Here is a 27,124-nt window from a genome sequence, read left to right on the forward strand (position 1 = left end):
TTATATTAGAATGTATCAACCTACAAACAGTTAGAAAGCCCATAATCAATGACATTATAATAGAATTTAATAAGTGTGCAAAGAATGATGGTCAGTGGCAGACCTTGAACCAAATCGAGAGAGTAAGATACTTAATTGACTGCTCCCACCTACTAACTAGACCTACTGAAGATGACATACAGAGATTAGCAGACCTAGAGTACCAAATCAGAAGACTTCTATACTGTCTTCATACTGAGAGATACAGACAATACGCGGCCTTAGGCGATGTTAATGGCTCTGCTAACCGACTGTACACTATTACATAGGTAGTGTTGTGACGTGTACAGTGCGGGTGTACATATACCAGTGATACGTAAATAATTGGTTTAAACATTGGTGACGGTGATAAACCATACGTGGTAAAACACGGTTCTCCAACGTTGGAGGAAAGATACAGAATACAGAATACAGAATATAGCAGCGTAAAAAGTGATAGAAAGACTCAAAAGATAGTATGTCTGAACGGGGGTTTGACACCACAGCAGCGTAACTATATATGGCTGACCCTCCGATCCTCCCTCTTTCATCTTTTTTAGACTGGACCAGAAGCCCCTTTACCTTGATGTACTGACCTGTCAAGGTTCTGTTACTGCCCCATTACATTCAGGTGCTACCTAATTACTTCTGACACCTTTAAAGTGAAAGAAAGAATATATGCCTGAACTGGGGTTTGCGACGAACAGTCGACACCGCAACCGCGTTGCTATAAAAGCAAGCTCAATAGTGAAGCTGTTGGAAGTGCCCTATATGGCTCACACTACTTTTATCTCTCTCTTACCGTTTTGGGATTGGACCAGAACTCCTTTAACCTGGATGTACTGAACTGTAAATTCATTTACATAAGCAAGCTTGTGTTTGGTTTTTAAGAACCTTGGAAAAAATGTACACATTGATTTCTTAGAAACACATTAATTTTGATCATCATTTTAGGGGAAATAAAACGTGAAAAAACTAGTGATTAAAATTAAATGATTATCAAGAGAGAAGAGATCTTGTAGTTGTAAAATACAGGATTGTAGAAGATCTTTTGTTCACTCCCTAGCCATGCTGTACCAAAGACATTGTAAGTACTAGTTCTCGGTTGTATTGTGCTAAACCATTATGAATCAATTTGTGCTAAGCACAGACCACTATTATGAACAAATTTGTAAGAAGAACAGACCACCATTAAGAGCCAAATTTTCTATGAACAGACCACCATTAAGAACCAAATTGTGCTTAGAACAGACCACCATTAAAAACCAATTTGTACTTGGAACTGACTGCCATTAAGAACCAGTTTGTGCTAAGAACTGACCACCATTAAGAACCAATTTGTGCTTAGAACAGGCCACCATTTTGAACCAATTTGTGCATAGACCAGACCACCATTAAGAACCAATTTGTGCTAAGAACAGACTACCATTAAGAACCAAATTGTGCTTAGACCAGGCCACCATTACGAACCAATTTGTGCTAAGTACAGATCACCGTGAAGAACCCATTTGTGCTTAGAAAAGACCACCATTATTTAAGAACCATTCAGAACCAATGTCTGGTGTAAAAAATGCTAGGGTTTTCAGCCCAGACCCTTGAGTTTCAACATGTCTTGCATTGTTTCTTTATCTTTGCGGTCTCTCTAGCAAAACCAGAGGGCACCATGAATAATATACACTAGGAATGTTGTAAATGGAAATAAACAGTTACAGTCTTAACCATGTTTTTAAAAAGACTCCTTCACATTTTATAGGGTCTGGAATGGAAAAAAAATAATTTAATAATGTGTGTAGCTAAATGCTTGATTAAATGATAATACATACAGTAAGTCATACAAATGTATTATCAAAGTTCAAATTAGAGCTTTAGTGTTATACTGATTTTCAAATGTAGAGACAAATCATCTAATTTCCCGAAAAGTGTTAGAAATGCTATTTAAAATATTTAGGCTGTATTTAAAATTTTGTTCAAATGAGTATTTGTCAATTGCTGTTTGGTGTTTTTCATATAAGTTTAGTTGACTTACTAAATTTAAACAACATTTAAATACGTTCAACCGTTTCCAACAGAAAATCTGTGAATGAGCCCCTTTAAATAATATGCCTCTATTTTAAAATTCACCATGTTAGGATATGTTTCTGTGGTATGTTTTCAATTACTACTTGATATTAACATTTATACTTTGGATGATCTTCTACTTCTATTGTATTATGTATAAAAACTTGAGTTTGTTTTAAGAAAAATAACCACATATGCATAAATTTGGTAAGCATAGGTTAAAATCTGAATAAAATTATGACATTTTTGGACATAACTATTCTTCAGTGAATATGCATCCACACTCTTGAAAAACTTAACTGGTTTATAAAAAAAAATTTTTTTAAATTTATTCGCCATCATGATTTAAATGCATATTTATCATTGCAGGAGGTCATTTCAAAAATTCTTCCGGGTATAACTACTACAGCCTTTCAATGTAAGAGGGAAACACACATGTACAGTCAAACCCCATTGGCTTGAACTCCCAGGGACCGGTGAAATACACCGAACCTCGAAAAACTCAACCCTAGCCAAAATGCTAACCTTCAGTTTTAAGAATTTGTTCATTTACATCCAATTCTAGTCAGTGAAGAATTTGAGCCAAGCGAGTTCGAGCCAACAGGGTTCAACTGTATTTAGTATTTTATTTGAAATAAAAGCTTATCATTTCCTAGGCTATTTTGGTATTCATACGCATGCGTGTATCAACATTACTTTGATTGAATCTTTTCCATTGCCTGTTATCTTTGTGTAGTAGATCTTTAATAAGTTTTTTTTATAACCTACCTATCTACATTTGCATTTGTGTTTTTAAGTGACTCGCTCATGGTTTGTAAAATGCACTTTTTTATGACGAAATAATAATTATCCCTCAGCTTATGCAAGTGTCCATGTGGGCAAGGGGTTTTGTTGTCAATTTTCTAATAAAAATTCTTCACCTCTGGCATTGATTCGCTCCCCACTAAAACCAGTTTTTTTTTCTATAATAGTTTTATTTCTACTGCAATTTCAGTATAAAAGAGTAAAATTATGATAATATAAGTGTTTTCAGTTGCATAACAATTAAAAACATTATGGTCCAAAAACATGAGCAAGTCCCTTTAAAAGGAAAGTTCTTTGAGATCATATTTCTTCTATATTAGTTTAAACATTATTTATTTTATGACGATTGTGAAGAAAGTTATGATAACTTATACTATGTCACTCTCATTGGCATGATTTTGCTCAGAGTGTGGTCTTTTAGTGTGGGCGAAACCAGAGTACCCAGGGAAATCTACTGGTCCGGCTCGGTGACCACCAACCAAACCCACATGCACCCAGGTAGGGAATCGAACCAGGGTCGCCTTGTTGAGAAGCAAGTGCACTAACTGGACAACCGGTTCTTCAACATGTATATTCATGTATAATAGTGAAAACAGTGACTTCATAGTTTTCTATGTTAGATACACAAGGTCCATGATCATTTTAACACATTTTGTGAGGGCCCAATACAATATATTTGTAGATTAAGTTGTTTGCAAGTCATTGCCAATAAGCTGTGACCATTCATTCATGAAAAAAATATCTGTTGAAATCAATTATGAGGGCCTCCCTATTTGAATCAGTGATGGATGAAATTCAGTATATTGTTTATCAATGAGACTATCCTCATGTGTTATAACAAGGATGTTTTCCTTTAGGAGATTAAAATGACTTGAAAGGTTGCAGAGTTTATGTTTATATTTGGCCAATTGTTCAGAGCTTTGTTTAGGTTAACAAAGTGATTAACGTCATCGTTGTTAACATCCAAAAGTTATTTTCTTTACAATGTGCTCTTATATCTACATTGTAAATATAAACAAGCACACTTGAACAGTTGTCAGAAATTGTGTTTGAAATACAATTGTATCCATAAAACTTCTAGAGCAGTTTGGATTTAAAAATTAGCAATTATGACGTTAACAATGTTGTTTACTTTAACAAAGTTCTGAACAGTCAGCCCATTTCTTTTTTATATCGGGCCAATTGTACTTTGTAAAAGTTAACAAAGTGATTTACAACAGCATTGTTAACTTTCAAATGTGATTTTTCATGATGTGCTTATATATTTAAATAAAAAGAAGCACACTTAAACACTGTCTCAAATCATGTAAGAAATACACCAGATCACAATTGTTTCCATAAAACTTCCATAGAAGTAAAGATTTGAAAGTTAACAATGATGATGTTAACAACGTTGTTAACTTAAACAAAGTTCTGAACAATCAGCCTGTTGCGTCAGTTTTTGATTATACATCAGTGTGTTCTATTTTTAGATGTGGATGAAGATGGTGAGAAAATCACCGTACGCAGCGATGATGAGCTGAAGGCCATGTTCGAGATGGTAGGCTTATTGTTCCGGGATCAGTTATTGAGTCTGCATATTTTAAGTTATGAAATACAAAAGTCAAATGATATACAATACAGAACAAAATTTATTATTAATCGTAATAATAATTACGTTCTGTTGGTATTGAACCTAAGTGGACATTGTCTATTTGTAGCTTTTTTAAACACTAACCTAATTATCAGGGCTTTTTAAGTTCAAGATTAATATTGAAATTAGGATTTTAACTTCAGACTTTTGTACAGTTGTTAAAATAGTTTTTTTTTGCTCTAACATTTTCATCAAAAATGGTAGGAAGTACCATGAAATAAATATAAATGACTTTGGAAACAATTTCAAAAGGGACAAAGTATATTTACCCAGCTTTAGGCCTGAATCCCTCATACTCGAACAGAACCCCCGCTATTTTTCAGGATTGACAATTTTCAGCTGTTTGAACCACTGTCATATCCATTATGCTAAATTATAATCATTCCATTCCCTTTGCAGTATGAGTGTGAGATTTCGGAGGAGGACCTTGCTCGAGGGACCGTCCCACCTCTCATCATCTACCCGAGAAGTGGGTTTATTAGCTTGTCTGATTGTTGTAGAAAAAAGTTTACATGTTGTCATTGCCTTGGAGTCATTGTCAACAGCGTTTAAATAATCTTTAACTTGGCCATAACCTAAAAACTATCTGTAATATTCAACTGAAACTTGGTACACATGTTGCCTGAGATAATACACACAGGTACAGCAAGGTCCATAACTCTTGCTTGAATATTTTTTTAGTTATGCCTCTTTTTAACTGAAATATAATAGAGGAGCTTTTGCATTTTACCTAGATTTTTTAAAGTGCTTCTTTTATATCTGGACACATGATTGTAACAAGTACAAGTAGATACAAGAAAATGCACCTTACAATGGGTCGATTGTTCAGTGATTCAAGCATCATTGTTTACTTTGAAGTTGTTATTGCTCAGGAAGTTTATTGGATAACGGTACTTATGTGATTTGCTGTACTTCTAACAAGCCTTTTAAGCTGTAATTGTTTATTATTCAATATGTGAGCAGATCATCAAATATTTCACATTAAAAGTAAACAACAATAATGTTAATCACGTTGTTAGGTTTAACAAGGTGTTGAAGAATCGGCCCAATCAACCAATGTCTTTCTTTGTAAAAATAAAGGGAGAGCTTGCTCGGAGAGCTTGCTCACCGATAGCGTAATTTGACATCTCAGTGGCCTATATGTTTGGATGTTACATCCCTGAAATTTTTAGAACTCATCAGTTTTACCATAATTTAAAAAAATTACATAAGATTTTATAGCATGATTTAGTTGTCATTTTACACACCAGTTGCTTGAAATATTTCTTTATTTCAGTTGGGAAAACACCAAAGGACAGAAACAGATATGACTTGAAGGTAAGTGGTCAGCTGGGTTAACTTTTGAAATACATTGCTTAAAGGGATCAAACACCTGATGATAAAATTGCAAAATGAAGAGAAAATTGTCAAAACTTACATAAAATTGACATCATTGTGTACAAAGCAATAAATCTTTCTTACGGATGTATCACATGCATCTATCACAGTTTTTGCACATTTTTCAAATTCGAAATTCAAATCCAAGGAAGTTAAAAAATAGCATAGAAAAAAATATAATATTTCTGTACTCATAAATAGATATGATTTGAACTGGGAAAACATCGTGTGCTATTCTTAAATGGGGAAACTCTGACGAGACATCAACATGGACAGCAACATGATAATTGCATTTATAATTTTAATAAAGTATAACGATGTATTATCGGCCTCCTACTAGCTCGCATTAGCAATACAAGGGTTGTTTTTAGAAAATACTGTTACTAATACTGTATTTGCCAATTTTTGGACCATCTGGTGTCTAGCCCATTTAAAGGCAAATATCCCTATGGTTGTTTAGTCTTTTATATCTAATGACAGCTGTGTGTACATAGTTTTAACTGTTAGACACATAGGTTCCATAATGGATAAAAATATTTAAAAATAAACTTGTTTGAAAGTCATTGGCAATAATCTGTGTCCACTGATTAATGAAAATAATATATCTAGATAAATACTTGTATATTTTCAATAGTGATGGATGAAAAACAGCTAATCCACCATACTGTCCTAATCTTACAAAAGGGATATTTGCCTTTAAAATAAAGATGAAGTGCTTACCAAAGTGTGTACTTACAATGCAGCTTTATAGTTGATTTTGATGACCATACAGTATCTGTTTTAAGATTAGAACTATCTTAATGATTCTGGTTTATGTAAATAAAATGTAAACTTTTTAACTCTAATGCCTGGTTGCTTAAATTTCTTAAACCTGGTTTCTAGAATTAAAAGGGATTGTGTCCATTGCATTTTTACCATTAGCTGTTGTATTATTAAAGGCACACAATCAGTTTTAACTCATCTGATTTAAATGATAAAAACAAAAAAAATCATATGTTTTAGGTACAGATAAAAAAAAAAAACTGATATTGGATAAGAAACAGTTCAGCAACTTGTGATCCATTCGATCTTTTGAATTCTGATTGAAGTTAGCTGTGAAGTACCCAGTGAATCAGAGTGCAGAGTTTAAGCACCATGGCATGGGGCACTAAAACGTTTGGGTAAAGCCATCAATGTCTTTTGAATCTAATGTTAACTTTTTGCTTGTTTCTTTTGCAGATCAAAACAGAAACTGGAAGTAGCAAACCACCCAAAAACCAAAGGTATGGCCCTTTAAAATATGAGGAATTCCTAATTTTGCTATGGTTCTCTTGTTTTTCATTTCCTATACAAAAAAAATTAGCGTAAAAAAAAGAGGCAAGTTTTCATTTCCAAAATGCGTAGAATAATGCTTAAACGTTTTCTGGGTGGAAATTATTACGCGTGTCCTTTTTGAGAGGCCATAAGAACATGACCTAAGGTGGGAATCAAACTCACAACCTCCTAGGTGAGAGGCGGATACCACTAGACCACTCTCACCCTGATGGGGATTGCACCCACAACCTCCTGGTCAAGAGACGGACATCTATACCACTAGACCACTCTTACCCTGATGGGTATTGAACCCACAACCTCCTGATTGAGAGGCGAACACCTATACCACTAGATCAATCTCACCCTGGTGAGCATCGAACCCACAATCTCCTAGATGAGAGATGGTCTCTATACCACTAGACCACTCTTACCCTGATGGGCATTGAACCCACAACCTCCTGATCGAGAGGCGGACTCTATACCACTAGACCAATCTCACCCTGGTTAGGATCGAACCCACAACATCCTGGGTGAGAGGCGGTCTCTATACCACTAGACCACTCTCGCCCTGGTTGGGATCAAATCCTCAACCTTCTGGGTGAGAAGCGGGCTCTATACCACTAGACCACTCTCACCCTGGTGTGGATCAAACCCACAACCTCCTGGGTGAGAGGCGGACTCTAGACCACTCTCACACTGGAAGTAGTATAACCCTATTCCTCATACATGGTAACTTAAAAAGAAAACAAACTTTCTTTATCTCTCTTACCCCCGTTGTTTGATAGGCCTCACTAGAAAAAGCCGAGAACATGGTAGGTATGCGGGAAGTGCTGAAGCACTCCATATTTCTTACCAAAAAATATTTATGTCAAAACATTTTTATATTATGAAAGTTACCTTTCTGTACTTTATTTCCAGTTCTCCATTTATGCCAGACATGAGCCACCACAAGGCAAAGTCCAGTACCGAGCAGTTTTCCCAGAAAATTACCTCCCCTTTACACCCTCTTCCGGGGAACCAGCCTTTCTCACAAGGTTCCCAGCTTGGATATAATTCAGGTATTATCATAAAAACATTTTGAATGTGATTGAAATTTTCATTTATGGAAACAAAAACAGACATCTGTTCTGCCGTAAGTTTATTTTTTAAGCAATTTTGCTTAAGTGCGTGCTGATTCAATTCATAATTTATAATAACAGCCTACAAGCCCTCAGCAATTTGAAAAAACTGTTTGCCGGATTATGAGACCATAAAACATATTCAAAGAAGGTTTTAACTGCCAAATACTGTATGTCAAGTTTGTAAAAATTCATAATAATATTTTAAGATAAAAGCAAAACAAAAGAAAATTTTGATCATCTTAAGCATTTGATTCTATGAAGGCAGGAGGGTACACATGCTGCTCTCCATGAGGGCAGAAGGATGCTTCTAAAACTGATAGGGTGCAGCACCCTTCCATAACTTCATAGCTAAAGCCCTAGCTACCAAAAAAACTGTTGAACACTAACCTTTTGTTTTACCAGGTTCCCAACAGCCAACCAGCCCACAGCCAATGGACGTGCCTATGACCCCACAGAGTATTCAGATAGCCAGCTTACACCAAGTAAGCCCCCAGGCTGTCCAAATAGCAGCAGACTATGAGCAGCAGCAGATGAGCTCGCCCACACAGACAGAGACGGACAGACGGACTGGAGATATGAAGCAGCTGTTGACGGGGGGAACGATTGACGTGCAGCACTTGCAGCAGGTGGAGATGATAGGGAGTGGAAATGGTGGAAATGTCTACAAGTAGGTGAAGTCAGAGAAAGGTTCATTTTATTCTATAAATTTCTTTAAGCTTGATTGTGACAAAATCTGACAGCTTAAAGAGTTACGCTCAAGAGTTTGTGTCCTGCATAGAAACCAGTACTATGTCCATTTTGAGATACCATGAGAAGGTACCCCTGGTGGGGATCAAACCTACAACCTCTTTGATGAGTTGCGAACACTTTAAACACTAGACCACTCTTACCCTAAGTCAGAGATTGACCGTACCATTTAATAATCTCTTTCATCATGTTATTGATATGACTCTAACTTGACCATGCATTATTGGATTTTCAAAAAAGTTGCCATGAAGGTTCACCATGATGAGGCAGCATGTCACGCAAAAGACTCAGGTCTTTATCTTAAAGATCAAGGTCACACTAAGAGGTTCAATGTAGAAATGAATACTGTTGATGGGACTGGTCTGGACTCCTCATCCGGGCTGTATCTTACCATGCATTATAGGATTTTCAAAGATTTCCTTGGGGGTACACCATGCTGAGCATGGATTTGTAGTTACATGTATTGGTAAACGCTATGTTATTCTGTGCTGCAATTGCATGGAAGAGCATTATGTCTGTGTCAAAGGCTCTTTCAATGGACTTAAAATGTAGCCATTTGTTTAATGGTTTTTTTAGGTTGCTGATTACTGATTCAATTTTTTTTCAGCGAATCAAAATGCAGAACAATAATGTTTACACTCGTTAAATGTTTCATTGATTTCAATTTGTTTCTTTGTTGCAGAGCCTTGCATGTTCCCAGCCAGACATTCATGGCAGTGAAAGTAAGTCCTGGGGTGGCACTCAAGTGCAACTTAAGTCGATCTAATGGACATGCATCATTAAATTCATTCATTTGATTGGTCAGTTATTTATAACTGGTCAGTTATTTATACCACGCAATCTGATTGGCTACATTGATCTTAGATCTAGGGAAGACCAATATTGAATACCACCCCTGGTAATTGATTATTTGAGTATTAATTTTTTTATAAATAACTGACCGAAACATCCCCTTACCCTGAAAAAATAAATTCAAAGAGATGTCCTAATGTCTTTCTGAGTGCATGGGTATTTGATATGTCATTGATGACTCTTGAAAAAAAAATGGTCAATTTATATTTAACATTTGAATTGACTGCTGTACATGTGTAGAACTCTTTGGTTAAAAAATAATAATTAAATGTTAGGGAGAAGTTTGGGAATTTATGCTGTTAGCCATTTAATACAATTTGAAAATAATGTTCTGCTTTGCCTTCCAGGTAATTGAATTAGACGTGGATATAGAAATACAGAGAAAGATTATCCTGGAATTGGATATTCTACACAAGGTTTGTAAATAATTGATGCATGTACCAATGTGACATGACTCTAAATCGGATTAAAACTAACCAGGAGAATTTCAACAACTTTATTTAAAGAATATATTCAATCCAATTTCGCATTCATTTGTTTGTCCAGGGTAATCCTGTGACTGGTTAATGTTTCCATTGGTTTAACAGCTGTTAATAGCACAGGTTCAGCGTCACATCAATTCATACTATGAAGCCAAAGATACTTGCTGCATATTCCAATGTATACCGGGTATATGTGATTAAACTATAAAGATAATAAAACCAATGTATTTTAGGATGTATCAAAAACTATTTGGACTTTCTAAACAACTTTAACAAAAGTTGATGTTATAACATAGTTTCCCTTTTTACGTTTTATGAAAAAGACCCACAGCTTCCAAGCTCAGCAACAATTGTGATGATGTGCAAATGGAATTCATTTATTAGATAAAAAGGATATAATGATTTTTAAACTTGAATGTGTTCATCCTTTTTTTTTTTTAGATCATATGACGGTGGTGTGTAAGCTTATTTATACTCGCCCTTGGGCCTTGCCCATTCGGGGAGTACTCCAATAAGATTGTTAGTCATTTTAGGTTTTTGGAGCAAAGTGCACAAACAGAATGTAAGCCTAGCTAGAGCTACCCTGGTTCTTTAACGTGCACCAGTGTGTGGCATTGACACATGGGACCCCGATTTAACGTCCCTCCCGGAAGATGATTAGTACTTTTTTTAGTGTTGCGGCAGGGAGTTGAACCTGCGACCCCTGAATTGACAGTATGTTACCACTAGACCACAGATCTGCCACAATCATATGATTTTTGTGTGTTGTTTATTTATATTTCAGTGCGATTCTCCCTCCATCATAGGTTTCTATGGGGCGTTCTTTATAGAAAACAGAATCTCAATATGTACAGAATATATGGATGGTAACTGGCTTAGTTTAGTATTCGAAACATTAATAAACATACAAAATAACTTGTATGGGTTAATAAGACAACAGAAGGATACATGTGTTAAAGGAAATTAAAATGCTTCGCTTTTCTTAGCTCAATACAACCTTTAAAGGGACAAGACACCAGATGGTCCCAAAATTGGCAAATGCATTATTTCCACAAAATAAAATTAGAATTGTAAATACGAGGTAGTATGAGGCCAATGATACATCAATTTACCTGATTGAAACAATATTCCTGCATAAAAATAGCGCATAGTGGTTTCTCAGTGTATATTTAGCATGTGATACATCAATATGCAAGATTCAATGCGTTGTACCCAACGATATCAATTTTATGTAAGTTTTCGACTTTTTCTTTTTTTCTTGCAATTTTATCGTCTGGTTGCTAGTCCCTTTAACATGTAAATTTATAAATGGGTAATTGCCAACTTTTTATGTAATTTTCTCAAACTTTTGATTCTCTTGTTTGGTGAAAAATTTATTTTCAATTGGACTTGCATACAGTTAAGAAGTTCTTACTGAATAACATTGCTTCACTCTATATGAGAGTAACTTCTTGTTGTATGCTACAGGAGGGTCCCTGGAGCGATATGGTCGTATTCCCGAGGAGATCTTGGGTCGTCTTGCTGTCAGGATTATAGAAGGACTGCTGTATATGTGGAGCCTAAAGGTCCTTCACAGAGGTAAATGTTAAAATGAACCATACATGTATATCAAAATTGTGTTTGTTGATATGGATTTGTAAAATTAATTTTTATTTTTTTTTACAAATATAAAAAGTTCTTTTGCAATTTTTCACTTTGGAATTTTTGCATGGGTTTTTGTTAGGAAAGAAAATGAAATTGATCAATGATTATTCTTCAATATAACTGAATAGGTATTTGTTTCAGGTTTGTTAAATTTCCCTCTAAAATACCGTAAGAATTGAACACATAATATGAAAACTGGAAAAAAAATTGTGGAATGTGAAGCCACATTGTGTTTTCTGATTGATTCAGTATTATAGTATAGGCAATGCTACGCAGAAGAAACAGGACATCTCATGCAAATTTACCTTACGCAAGCAACTTAATATTGTTCTACCTGTAAAATTAAGTCAATATGGTATATCAACCAAGACTTTGGCAATAGAGCTGTAGACTGTACATGTGTATGATTATCTGAATTTCAGATATAAAGCCGTCTAACATTCTAGTCAATACCAAAGGTGATGTCAAGCTGTGTGACTTCGGAGTCAGTACGCAGGTATGCTAGTCTTTTTTTTTAAAAACACTAGAGTTTGTAATTGAAAGTAGGTTTTTAAGACATAACAAGTTTTTATGAGACTCGATGCTGATTGAATTTCAATATTCAAAGTACAGGCGAACCCCATTGGCTCGAACTCGCTTGGCTGAAATTCCTCGTTGGCTCGAACTAGATGAAGAGGACCGATTTATTTTAACTGAAGGTTAACAATCCCGCTTGGCTCGAATTTTCCGAGGCTCGATGAATTTTAGCTGGTCCCTGGCAGTTCGAACCAATGGGGTTCGACTGTATGTCAATTGCAAATTCATAGCTTCCCATAACATAGATTTTGTTTTATTCTCATATCTTTTATGATGAATTCTGTATGCATGAATACATGTGCTCATAAAGTCTCAATTGTTTTTTCAGCTTGTAAAGTCCATAGCAATTACTTATGTCGGAACAAATGCTTACATGGCGGTAAGTACCTTAGTATGAGCGTAAAATGTGATTTTTTTTCTATCATCAGAAATTCTTTAAAAAATTAATACTGTAGCTGAAGAGTGTCTTATGTATTTGTTTGAAAATGATTCTTTTTCCAATGTCTTGACATTAGAACTTAATGGCAAGTTGTGTATAATTATACCCCTACAAAACAAATTTGTCGGGTATAGAGGAATAAGCATGTCTGTCAGTCCAATGGATGGTCTGTTGGTTTTTACAATGTTTGGATGATAACTCATGAAAACATTGGTTGATTTATGATTTATTTAAATGGTTTTTGGTACACAGGTTTATCACTATGAGATACAGATCATGTTTGACTAAGATTACAATCCACCACTGTTAAACAGAGTTATGGCCCCTTTTAAAAAAAAAAGTTTACAATTCCTGTTTTCAGGGTGCGTGTGGGGGTATTCATCAATTCTGTGACAGTTCTAGTGTTATCCAGTGTTTAATCAGCAATTATTATAAGCAATTGCACATTTACTTGGATTGACATCAATGTGAACATTTTTTGCCAAAAAAATAATTGAGAAGTAATATGCTTAAAGATGCACTCTTACTCCCAAATAAGATGTACCACTATTAATACAATTGTTTTAAAGTACTGAAAAAGGATGAATAAATATCAAAAACAATGGTTCTTATGAAGGATACCATTTTTAATTTGAAAAAAGGTGCAGAAAACTCAGTTTTTCTGCCTTATGAGATGGTAGTTGATTACTGTAAATCTTTTAGGACCCACCAGTCATTTTATATTTGTGCGTTTTCAGCAATTGAATGCACAGTTACACTCTTGTTATTAGTAATTAAAAAATTCCATAAATGTATTATTTAGTAAGTAGTTTAAGATTTATCACTCAAAATTAATGTTTGTTATACATGTTTATGTATTTATTTTAAATATAAGTGTCGATTTAAAGTGACACTCTTATTCCAAATCAATACATGCACATGTAAAACAAACAAAAATATTGAGAGATACACCCTCAAAGCATTTATGGAAAATATTAATTACTATTAACAATATTATAACTGTGTATTCAATAGCTGAAAATGCCAAAATATTAAATTATTGGTGAATGTTAAAAGATTTACTGTGGTCTACTATCGTCTCATAAGATAGAAATACTGTGTTTTCTGCACCTTTCTTTCAAATTAAACTGGGTATCCGTTATTAGAACCATTGCTTTCGACATTTATTCATTGTTTTTGGAATATTAAAACAATATAATTAATTATGGTTAATCTTATTTGGGAGTAAGAGTGTATCTTTAACCATATGTGATAATGATCTATTTTACAGCCAGAAAGAATAAAGGCAGAGAATTATGGAGTGCCATCAGAGGTTTGGAGTCTCGGTGTCACATTGTTTGAGGTAATTATTTAAGCCTATTTTTACATTTCAGGTTAAACTCAATTAACAAATGTCTTCCTCATTCTAACATGAACAAATCTTTGAAAGTGTATGCACAGAAATGAAAGGGTAATAGTGGGGTTTAAACTGTGAATTTGTTGAACCAAATTAACATAGATTTGAAGGATTACTAATAAATAAGACACTTAAATTAATGGACACAAGTAAAAACATCGTTATAATAGAATTAAAAAACTGTCCGTGATAATAAATAGATAAAGCATTGATTAACAATATGCCAAATATTTTTTTTAAACAGTTCATGATATAACCATTTACAAACGTACTTAAGTTCCTTGTTTTTTTACGTTTCAGCTTGCAACAGGGGAATTTCCATTTCAAGAGGTAAACAGATGTGCAAAACTGAAGCTAATGATTCAATATGCCTTCTCACAAAACATGCATACTTCATGTTTTTTATGATTAGGTAGTTGCATAAAAACAATGAAGATACAATAGTGATTTTAGTTGTCTATTAAAGCGGCACTTTCACAAATGGAATGTTTTGCCAGCTTTTTTACTTTTTGTCTAGCAAAAATCCATGGAAACCAGCTATTTAAGACTGCTGACAAAAAGCTAGTTCACAGATTTTTACATATAAGTTCAAAAATTGATGTTTTATGCCTTTTTCCTAAACTGTAAGTAACGGTTTAAGCCATAAAACATTAATTTTCGAACGGAAATATGAAATTCTGCGATCTGTTTTTTTGTCAGCAATCTTATATCATTGGTTTGCAAATATCTCCGCAAAAATTTTCCCTTTCAAAGACAAAAAATAAAAAGTTGTAAAAATGGTAAATCTGTGAGAGTGCAGCTTTAAACATACAAATTTTAGATTGATGCACACAAGAAACATATTAATTTCAATGCATTATTATGTTTTACTCATTTGACTTGAATAATCAAAACTAACAGAAAGCATATGATCTGTGTACAGGTAAATAATGAAAGCCTTTATAAATAGGGTTTTCGAATAATAATTACATGGCCACTGTTCCCTAGTCCAAAAAAGGACCAAAATATCCAATCGTCCTTTTTTTTTTTCAACAATATTGATATATAGATGTTAAAATTACGCATAAATTGCTCTGTTATCGAAGGGAAGCAACTCATATTAATGATGACATTAATTTTATAAGGTTGTTTCCCTTGGTTATAAGCATAATGCACCAGTCAATTGTAACCACGGCCACCCCAGGTGCGGGGAATAGCAGGGACTTTGACTTTCAGTCCAGCCAACCCCGGCTAAAATCCCCGTCGTGCGGGGACGAACAGATGGTAAAATCCCCCCCAAATGCCCCCCGCACCCCAGGGACCCTAGGTAAGGCCCATTCCCGCTATATTTAAAACAAAGACAAAACCACCGCATTCACCTGGTATTGCGATGCCACCTGAAAGGTAAAAACACAGCCTATTTCCCCGGCTATCCCCGGTATACCCCCTGACTTGGGGGGGGGCCCTGGTTACAATTGACTTGTGCATAAAGTAATGGTAAATTATTATAATTTTACCATATGTTTCATTGTTTGTTATTGTTTTGGACCAAGTGTATAACTGTATAACTATTGATAATTTGTCAATGTAGTCATATTATCTTAGTTGATAAACTGTCAGAATTGGTGAGGCGTAATATTTTTTTAGCTTGAGCCATTGTGATAGATTATAAGTATCTTCCATGGCTGAGAGTGTGAGACCCGAGCGTAGGGTGTTTTGCGGAAACGAGGTTTACCCTGTGCAAGGGTCGGGATGAACCTATCTTACACGAGCGGCTATGGTAGATGCTTTTTCTCCCACCTCAGTTATACAAAATTAAGTAAAAATGTATTTTTTGCTGGAACTCTTTTGTGATAGTGAAAATAATTTCGTATGGATATGCGATAATTCGTGGTTGTCATGGATATGCCCGCAGTGATTAAGATTGTGTTAATAGTCTAATCGGTCTAAATAGTTATAAAGAGATAAGCATTATTTCTTAAAAGATGCGTGAAAACTATTTTATTGTGACAATTGAAGCAAGATATAATTAATTAGCGTTCTAAATATTGCCCCAAGACAAGGTTTCCATGATGCTACAGACGACAGTCTTTAACAAGGGAGGTAACTGCAATGTGGCGACCATTAAAAAGGAGTTCCATACGGGCATTTTATCTTCGCCCTTGGGCAAGATAAGAATTTCTAGCATGGTTAAATTATTGGATCTACTAATCTGAGGTGGGAGAAATGGTGTGGCTGTTAGTAGTGGAGCCAAAACCTTAATGTTGGTCATTAACTTGAAAACTAAGAACATCCAAGAACCCTTCTACCTCTCATAATAGCTTAGGTACATTTTGACAATTTTTAAAGTCTGAAGTACATGTTGAAGTGAGAAAAAGACCTGTTTTGGATAAAAACCTTCTTGCACAATATAATATACTGCATTATTTATGCTAAATCTAATGTTAAATGCCAACCAGTTCTGCTTAACAGAAGAAATAATCAGGTAAAATTTTGTAATAATAAAGCAGAAAAGTTAAGTCTATTTTGTTGTCGATGTCATTATTTATGGACAAAGGGAAACAACCTGATGAATTATAGTACTTTATTTTTAATGACTATGTTGAGGTTGTTTCCCTTGGTCTATTCAATACAAATGTATGTATTGTCATATGCAATAAATCTGATAACTTACATGTATATTATACGCTGAATTATTGTATATGGCAATACATTTATTTGTTTAATTATTCCACAATAGTGGACAAGTTTTGACATACCTCTGTTGTTACGTTTGTTAAGAAAATTTTCTTCTTCTTTTTTCAGATGGTGTCAAAATCAAACGTAAGTCTTGTGGTATGAAACATATTTCATGTTATTGAAATGTCTTGAAATTTAAAGAAGAACCATTCTCAAAAAAAGTGTATTAAAAGCCAGTTAAATCTGCATAAAACGCAGCTGTATTGGCACGGTATTTTTATGCACATTTTATCATTTCAGCCTGGTAGTATGTTCAACATGATTTTAGAAGGGGTGAGTTTATGAACTAAATATCCAGGGCCATGTTTACGAACAGTCTCAAGGCCAAGTCTAGACTCGCTTCCAGAAAAATACTTTCACAATTACAAATAATCATCTTAATTCCATTTGCTTTACAAAGAAAAAAAGTTAATAATTGTACGATTTTAAATAGTAATACAATTCATCAATTTTTATCATCAGAACACAACTAGAAGGAAAGTTATTATGAAATGAATATTCGCAGATTCGCCATTTGAGTCTGAACTCAGACTTAAAACTGTTCGTAATCATGGCCCCAGGTTAATATTTTATTTTGTTATTACACAATTAAGGGATTATGAAGAAAAAATGCTTACCTTCCCACACCTTAACATGTGGGAAGGGAAATGTCAAACCAACTATTAATTAATTATGGCCTAAATATGGATTTACATGCAAGATCGACTGAGCAAACCGAAACAATACCATGAACCAAAAATACTAAAAAGGAAATATTATAAACGATAATTATTTTGTCATTCTTTTGGCTGGCTTGAATAAAAAAGTAATTTTGGGTCATTTGATTTCTAAACAGATTTCAAATTTCGTAATGTTTGCAATATTTTGTTTTATCCTGCAGAGGACTCCAGTATTACCACAAGATGTATTCTCACCTGAGCTTAGTGATTTTGTAGCAAGATGGTAAGGATAAAAGTAGTTTATATGTTAATCAATAAGAAGATTTGATTGTGTAAATAGCACAGTGAATAAATAGTCTGTTAAAAAACCCCATACCACATGTGCTGTTTTAACATTTTTACAACAAAATTAAAATTTGGCTTTTCTGATGTAAGTGAATACAGACCCAGCACTTTAAAGAGCATGATTTAAAGCTACAATGAAATAGGCTGGTTGATGCGAAACCAACGCAAACTGTACATGTATGGATCTTTTTAGGGGATATGTGGCCACTCCATAGTAGTTATAAGTCCCACATTGATTTCAGTGCTCCAGCAAGGTCTATATAGCAGGGGGTGGGGGATGGCCTGCTGCCCTTTTCCAGCACCCTGCTGCCTTTTTACTATCCCCTGCTGGGCCCATTTGTTTGACAGAGCCACCTTGGATGATTATTTAAATCATTTTTTTGCATACAGCCTGGTTTCTCTTACAGTTTTAAACTACATTTGATATTTATTGGACATATTGTCAAGTCAATTTTAAGAAATAATTATAAAAAAATAATGAATATAAAGAATTTTGACTATTAAAAGTAAAGAAAATAGCTAAGGTATTCATAACCATTTAACAAACTATTCTTATTAAAAGAAATAACTGTAAATATTACACAATATGAACTGAACATTGGCCCTTGCAAGTGCCCCATTAAGGCTCATTCAATGCGCATCACAAGTGCCCTTTCTGACCTAGCACCCTGCCCTTCTCAAATCCTGGCTGGAGCATCAGATGAGTAAAAGAATATGTTCAATCACAGATGGTGGCAGTCTGCTTTCTTTGATGTGTGAAGACAATTGACAGCCTGTAGATGTGGAAGTTGATTTAGAATTCGCTTGGTGTATTTGGGCCGAGCAAAAGTCATGACCATTTTAAGCTCCTAAACATTCAAATGCTAAGTTCATTTGGAGACAGTAGTATTTGGTTCCAGTTGAAACAAATACATTTTCCATCCGATGTTGGAAACCCTATTGTATTAAATGTTTTCACGCTTGATTTTCAGTATGCAGAAAGATCCAGATAGGCGAATAACCCAAATAAATGTTCTGGTATGCCTTTCATTAAAAGATAACATGTAATACAAAGCTGTTTAGTATTAATCTTATCTTGTAAGTTGTTTTTTTTAATAATTCATTCCATGTAAAGCACGAAATTGTGACTATTGAAGATCATACTGCTCAAATTTTATCGAATGTAAGTTGTAAATGTATTACCTAATCAAGTAAATATACAACCATTAGTTTAGGAAAGGACTTTAGTTGTAACTTAAATCAGTGAAATATAAAAATGTATGTATTTATATGTCCGTGGTATGTCTTAGCTTTAATAGTCTAATATCTGCAGGAATAAGAGGATACCACAAAATCTTCCATTAGGTGTATTGTGTTCAAGTATTGTGTCAAACAGATATCATTTTACCATACATAATTAATATATTAAAAAAATAAGAATTTTTTTAATTCTGTCCAAAATCTTTGAAATTGGAATCTAACCTTGTTTCTAACCCCTTTTTTACCTTGAGGTTAGACTTTCTATAGATATGTTAAATATACTTACAGGGTCACCCACTGATCCAGAAGTACCTACAGGATAGAAACATTTCTAAGGTGCTGTCAGCCTGGATAACCAGTCAACTCCAGTTGTCCAAGGCACGGAGCACTCAACAGTCTTCATAGCGTAACATTTGCTCAATCACAGAACACTCAACTGTCCTTATAGTTAAAGCTGCTGAAGACAAAGAGCATATCCAAAAATCGCCATAGTTACAGTTGCTCAAGGAACAGAGCACTCAACAGTCTTAATGTACAGTTGCTCAAAGCATGATGCACTCAACTGTCATCAATCCATAAAAAAATAAGTCTGGCCTTTTAACAGTCCTCATTGCAAACTGCTGGTGGCATATTGTACTCAACAACCCATGTAATTGTACATACTGGACAACACTTGCAATATCCAGGATCTCTCAGCCTGATGCACTCAACAACCTTTATGTTAAGCTGCTTTAACCACGGTGCACTCAACAAGCCATGTTTCATCCACAATTGTTGTCTTTAACTAATTAGAAGTTTTGAAAGCTACAATCTCCAGACAAATGCTTGGAGCAGTCAACACCCTTCCTAACTCTTAACAAGTCCAGTTCTGTTAAATGAAAGCTTGTAGCAACCCATCTACATGAATGAGCTATGGAATGGTGCTAAATGATATTTTAGTATATGCTGTGCATAATAGATATTATGTTGTGCCATTTCCATTAAAGAAAAGGACGGCTTTAGTACTGACTAGTGGTACTTGCAGGTATCTTTGCATGTGGTGAAGCATGCAATTTTTATTCACCGAGTCTTGTTTAATGTAGTTTTCTGTTGTGCAAGATTTAAAAACAGTGCCATGTTTTCAACAACTGTTTGATTTATAAAAGGTGTGTTAGTTATTCCTTTTTCTGAAATGATACAAAAGGAATCGAGTTAAGTATATAAATTCAAATAGTTGTTTTACTACATGTCCATTGACTGTATATGAGAGTGTTAATATAAAAAGTTGAGGGTCACTAAAATTTCTATGCAGCGCTTTGCAGATTACATTCCCTCTGATTCTAAACTGATCACAAGGTGTTATTTATATAGAGGATATTTGTTTCAGTGTAATATCTAGAGGATATTTGTTTATTTCAGTGTAAGATCATATTTTTTTTTCACGAGTGTCATAGAAAAACATATTTTCACGATTGGCAAATTTTCTGTTTCTTTTATGCTTATTTTCCAAGTTTTGTACAATTCTAAAAAAAAATCTTCATTGCACGCTTTTTTGAAAAAGATGTTATTTACGCCGCTACCCGTGGGTTTGATATTTTCACTGATTATGATTAAACTCAATGTTTCATTGTCAAAAGCATGAAAGAAAGCAATATTTTTTCAAAGAGTGAGCACTTAAAGATATTTTTCATGTGAGGTGTTGGGACGAGTGAAATATTTACTTTTGCTGTATACAAGGTGAAATGTAATGCAATCCAACACTAAACCAAACAATTTTACTTTTCATTGCATGCTTAATATGGATCAATATCAGTAATTATTTGACGCCAAATTTTATCAAAATTCAGTCATACAAGAAATGACATCATTGATTGTTTTCCCAGCACTGTGTGCCCCAGCACTGTGTGCGATTTCATTTAATTTGAGAGTAGAACAGGCTAAATTCAGTGAAACAGTAAAATTATATTTTTATGCCAACTGTTTGAAATGGTGAGTTTAACAGGACATAAACCATTATATTCCAATAAACCCATGAAAAGCATGAACTAAATAAATGTATTACACATCTATTTATAATGGCTGCAATCCACATGAGTTGTTTACATTTATTGTATTACATACATTGTATAACCAAAGAGTATTGCATGGTATAAGAAGTGAAATTATCTTTTGAGAATTTACTGTTTGGAATGGTAAGTTTAACAGGATATTGTCCATTACTTTTCAATAACTCCTAAAACCATGAATTATACATCAATTTACAATCCACTGCATGCTGTTGATGTGTTGATTGCATTTCATACATGTATTACCAAAGAGCACAAAACGTAATATAACAAAAAAAGAATCGTTTATATTACTTTGTTCATTTTAATTATAAGCCGAATTATGAAACTTTGTCTTTTCATCTTTGTGCAGTGAAGTTTCGGAGTATGTAATTTTATGAAAAAGACTTTGTTTCTGTTTTAATTCTTACAATTATTTAGTTTCCACTTATTTCTGAAACATACATATATAGTATTTAAATTGTTTAAAAGTGCTACATATACAGTACCGGTATATGTTTTTTCCAGTTTTTTTCAGCAAGATTTTTATAATTCATAGATATTGCTTTAATAATATTGAAGTAGATTATGTAATAGGATGTTGTTGAGTAATCAAGTTAAGAAATACTTTGTCAATAAATCTAAATTAAAGCTGTACTCTCAAAGATGTACCATTTTTACAACATTTTTATTTTTTGTCTTGAAAAGAGCATTTTTTTGCATATATTTCTGCAAACCAATGATTTAAGATTGCTGACAAAAAATCAGATCTTAGATTTCCATATTTCCATTCGAAAATCAATGTTTTATGGCTTAAACCGTTACTAATGGTTTAAGAAAAATGCATAAAACATCTTTTTTTTACTTAAATATAAAAATCTGCGATCTAAATTTTGTCAGCAGTCTTACATAACTTGTTCCCATGGATTTTTGCAAAAATTGGCTCGTTCCAAGATAAAAAATAAAAAAGTTGTCAAAACTTTCAATCTGTGTGAGTGCAGCTTTAAAGACTTGGTTGAGTAATCAAGTTTAGAAAGACTTTGTCGAGTGATCATATTTTGCTTTGATGAAATTAAATTTGATTTGTTGCTACAAAGTCCTGTTTACCACATGTATGTATTATATAGGTGCCTATAACTAAAAGACATTATAAAGTACATCTGCTGTTTAACATTTGTGCTGCCATCAAGAGATTTATTTTTCAAAAGTTCAATGCAAGTTTGAGTAAGCAGCATATGATCATTCATGTATAATTATGGTAGTTTTGTTTAGCTAGTGATTGATATGAATCATCATAGTTCTGTTATATTCTAGGGCATTGCTCTATATGCAAAGGTAATCCCCATGTTAATGTTTATCCCAAATTAGGTTGAACGTATCAGTCACATTTGTTATTATATTTTAAGTGTATACAGTAATTCTACAAGTGTGCTGGTACAAAAAATATAGAAACATTTATATTATTTTACTGTGATAGTTATATCATTCAAGATTGTTATTTGATAATAAAGGTATCAAAAATGGTGATGTTGTTTTCAGTGGTGTTGTGATCAAAACAGAGACAAAACAAAAGCGATGCTGATCGATGGCCAATGTTCCAACAAGGGGCTTATCTTGACAACTAACAAATCAATAACGATGAGCGTTTCATTTTATGTGCATAATATCTCTGGCAACATGTGTACCAAGTTTCATTGAACCTTTTTTTAATTTGTGCTAAGGTAAAAGTTTTTGCGCAATGACGTTGACAACATATAAAGAAGTCTGCCAAAACCTGATTTTTTTTATAACTTAAAACTGCTTAGTAAGGCTTTTAGCGATTAAACGTCAAATTTCATAAATATGAAAAACTGCGATCTGATTTTTTCGGAAGGATAAATATGTGATAAAAAAAATCATCGATATACTTTAAGATGTGTATACAAAATAATGCAGCAAACATGAACATGTTCTTCAAACTTTAACCTTGTATTATGATCTTGAGATGGCGCTGTTCCAAAGCCTTGATGAGTAGAACAGTGGACCATTGATGTCTTTCCATTGTTCAGTGTTGCAGCTAAGTGTTTTGACCTTGAACTTGCCAAGTTCAAATAAGAGTTCTACATGTCTCAGTCCTTGACAAGTTAAACATGTTCCTTAAGATTGTTAAAATCCTTTATTGGTGAGGGAGACACAGTCTAGATCAGTCTACATGATCTTGTATTTTGACACTGACCTTCAAATCATTGATCATGTATAATGAAATTGACCTTGTCACCCTTGAACTTGTATTGTGACCCTGACCTTGCCACACATGATCTTGTAGTAGGACCTTGACCCTGCAAGTTTCTCTCCCTTGCCTTTAACAATGTATTGCAGGGAAATAAATAATCCATATTCTCAGGTATATTGTTTGAATAACTTTTGGTAAACATTTTACAAGTAAAATGCCATATCTTAAAACTTTATTAAAATAACTTGAACAGAAACATGATAATACTTCAACATGGTAAAACATGTATTGGGAACATGTATAAACAAAACATGTCATAAAGCTTCATAATTATCATTAGAAAGCATATATAGTTATCAATTTGAAATATTGCTTTCAGTTAAATTGAAATATTGGAAAACATAAAATGTTAACAGTTTTTTTCACAAAATTCCAATTATCAAGAATCAGGAATATTGGTAAAGATTAGAAATAAATAAATATTTTTGTTTTGTTTCCTCAATTATGTTCGGCTTAAAAGTAAATTTTAAGAATAATCTGAAAAGGAAGACTAGAATATAAGTATTTACATGGTAGGAAAATATTTAAAAAGTCAACGACTCAGAGGAAAAATATAATCCCAAATATGTAAATAACTGCTGCGTTAAGGTTACACACCATAACAGCATTACTGACCCATTTTCTTAGCTTGTCATAATGTGCATACATTGAAAAAATACTTTCAGAAACAAACATCAACACTTTAATATACAAGATAATATAACACATTGTATGAAATATTTCACAGATAGCATATATTACTGTATTGCAAATATTGGGCTTGTTCTCAGAACTTCAGAACTAAAGTTAACAACCTTGTTACTATCATCGTTGTTAACTTTGATATCTTAATTGCTCTGAAACTAAAATGGACACATTTGTGATCTGCAGTATTTCTTACATTTTTTCCTTCAGTATACCTGTTTAATCTGTACAAGATTTAAAATAATACAATATGAGAATGTCATAAAAAAGTCCACTTAAAAATTAATTAATATTTAGATGAGGTTAACAGTTTTAAAAAATATCAAAACAATTAGCCCGTTGTTCTATAAATTTCAATTTATGAAACTTAATGAAAGTAATCTTTTTTTTCTTGACAGTCATTTTATCATACTTAGCTTCATGAAGAATTTAAGGCACTCAGCACACAAATATGTGATAATATATATAATATCTTCATGTATAATGTTCTTTTGATCATTTACTTTACATATAATCATCAAATTAATACCTTTCAAATAATGCCAAAATTATGTGGTTAGGCAACAACATTCAATATTAGGGTTATCAGAAAGTTAGCTTAATTGTTGGTCGAATTCCTTAATGCTGGACTCTCGCAGATATACCGTTTTTACAACTTCTTTATATTTTTGTCTTGGAAGGAGCAAATTTTTGCATAAATATCTGCAAACCAATGATAAAAGATTACTGACCAAAAAATCAGTTTGCAGATTTTCATATTTCCGTAATGCTGAAATGCATAAAACATCAATTTTTGAACTTAAATATAAAAATCTGCGATCATATTTTTTGTCAGCAGTCTTATATTACTGGTTTACATGCATTTGCTTAAAAATCATTCCAAGACAAAAAAGTTGTCAAAACGTTCAATCTGTGAGAGTGCAGCTTTAAAGGGACTTGCTCATCTTTTGGACCAAAAGTTGGTTTCCCTGTAAATGCATCTAAAAACACTTATTTTATCATTATTTTACTCTATGATCAACATTGCAGAAAAATACAATTACAGTGCAACAAAGTAGTTTGGTTTTAGTGGTCTGCAAACCCAAGGCAGTACAGTTATTGAAAAATTAGGAAACCAAAGCCGAAATCACAAGGCCACCAGGACTTATACAAAAGTGCTGGATATTTTACCTCTTAACAATACATTGATAACCTCATGTGATAATGTCCATCAACCAATCACACAACAACAACAAAGCTGTTATTAACCCTTATGAAAATGTGGTCCTCAAAGACAATATTTAAGGAAATTATCAACATTTGCTGAAGGGTTCCAGCTTTTGGAATCTTAATTTTAATACTCCTAATTATTTGCCACATTTTATCTCACATATAAAAAACCTGAGCAAGTCCCTTTAATATGAAGTGAAAAAGACATTCATTTCTGAAAACGGATATCAAAAAGACTAGAAAAATAGCTAAAATGAATCTGAACTTCTAATGATACACAAAATCAATAATGTACATAAGCAATATTATATGATATACATTAATAACAGTCACATTTAAGACATATAAACATTATGGAATGGATTGTCAAATATTCTATAAACTCCTATGACTATCAAAAATAAAGTTGTTTTGTACATGTAACGCAAAAATCCTTTCAACTAAAGAAAGTATAAAGGACCAATAAAATGTCTTCCTCCCGAACAACCCTTCTTTCATTACCATAGCGATCTGTAAGATTCAAGGATTTTCAGCCTATGGCTTGTACATAGAACAAACAAAAGCTCTCTTTCCGGTGTGTGATTTCATATGTTCATGCAGTTTTTTCCACCGAGAAAACCTGCGGTCACACAGATTGCAAACATGACAGTATGCATGGTGAGACCAGTTGTCCATCACGACAGCAGCAACATTCTCGTTCTGCATCTCGTAAATCATTTCTCCGGTGTCATCAACACCAATGCTTTCTACTGCCACATCACTGACAACAGACCTCTCACTTGGACTGTGAATGCTTCCAACACCTGAATCAATGGCAGAGACATCATCATCTGATGTATACACATTGTCAGCATCCACAATCCTATACCCAGGAGTTTCAATCATTCTTCTCTTTGGATTTTTGTGACCAACAAGTAATTTCCTCTTCAATTGTAATCCCCTATAAGGCATTCTCGTTCTTTGGTATTTTCTTGCAGGATCAACAACTTTCACATTATTATTTTCATCACTAACCTCAGTATCAATGCTTTCAACATCAAGCCTCTCTTTAACAACACCCATTTCATTTGCACTAAGAACATTCAAAGATACAGCTTCAACATCACTGATCTCATTTTCATCTGTTTCAGTAATAGCTTGGTTCCTTTCTTCTTTTGCAAAAGAACCTGAATGTGTGTTTTCAGAATTGGTTTCAACACAATCAGTTTCCAAAACTGAATCAGAAAGTTTGTCAGCACTTATGTTCTTACTCACAACATTCAATGGATCAACTTTCCCAATTACTCCATTATCATTTGTATACTCCCATTGACTATCAATTGAAGATAACTCCATCGTGTCATCAACAGTATCTTCAATGAAAACATCAATGAAATCACTATATGTGGGTGATCTCTCTTCAGCGATTTTAATAGTTTTAGTAGACAGCTGTTTCATCTTTTCTCTAAGCTCATTTTCACAAGTAGCTACTAGATCATCATTGTAGACCTTCAGTTTAGCTCTATTGTCATCTAATACACCAGTTTGTCTCAGT

The 27,124-nt window shown here is 33.7% G+C and overlaps 1 protein-coding gene across 1 annotated transcript in view; it reads left to right on the forward strand.

Annotated features, from left to right (window-relative positions):
• LOC128234110 (dual specificity mitogen-activated protein kinase kinase 5-like) overlaps positions 1-22,940 on the forward strand; it is a 29,605-nt gene extending 6,665 nt beyond the window's left edge. Inside the window, exons 2-21 of the mRNA XM_052948123.1 lie at positions 2,446-2,494; positions 4,353-4,420; positions 4,913-4,982; positions 5,790-5,830; positions 7,109-7,152; positions 8,102-8,241; positions 8,707-8,971; positions 9,734-9,773; positions 10,251-10,319; positions 11,170-11,251; positions 11,853-11,963; positions 12,452-12,525; positions 12,934-12,984; positions 14,315-14,386; positions 14,741-14,770; positions 17,225-17,242; positions 17,399-17,431; positions 18,039-18,100; positions 19,134-19,179; positions 19,690-22,940. Coding sequence (XP_052804083.1) covers positions 2,446-2,494; positions 4,353-4,420; positions 4,913-4,982; positions 5,790-5,830; positions 7,109-7,152; positions 8,102-8,241; positions 8,707-8,971; positions 9,734-9,773; positions 10,251-10,319; positions 11,170-11,251; positions 11,853-11,963; positions 12,452-12,525; positions 12,934-12,984; positions 14,315-14,386; positions 14,741-14,770; positions 17,225-17,242; positions 17,399-17,431; positions 18,039-18,100; positions 19,134-19,179; positions 19,690-19,806 — 1,482 coding nt within the window. The 3' untranslated portion in view covers positions 19,807-22,940. The remainder of the gene's footprint in view (positions 1-2,445; positions 2,495-4,352; positions 4,421-4,912; positions 4,983-5,789; positions 5,831-7,108; positions 7,153-8,101; positions 8,242-8,706; positions 8,972-9,733; positions 9,774-10,250; positions 10,320-11,169; positions 11,252-11,852; positions 11,964-12,451; positions 12,526-12,933; positions 12,985-14,314; positions 14,387-14,740; positions 14,771-17,224; positions 17,243-17,398; positions 17,432-18,038; positions 18,101-19,133; positions 19,180-19,689) is intronic.
• The last annotated feature ends 4,184 nt before the right edge of the window (positions 22,941-27,124 follow it).

This window comes from Mya arenaria, chromosome 5 (assembly GCF_026914265.1).
Source record: "Mya arenaria isolate MELC-2E11 chromosome 5, ASM2691426v1".
NCBI classification, from domain to species: Eukaryota; Metazoa; Mollusca; class Bivalvia; order Myida; family Myidae; genus Mya; species Mya arenaria.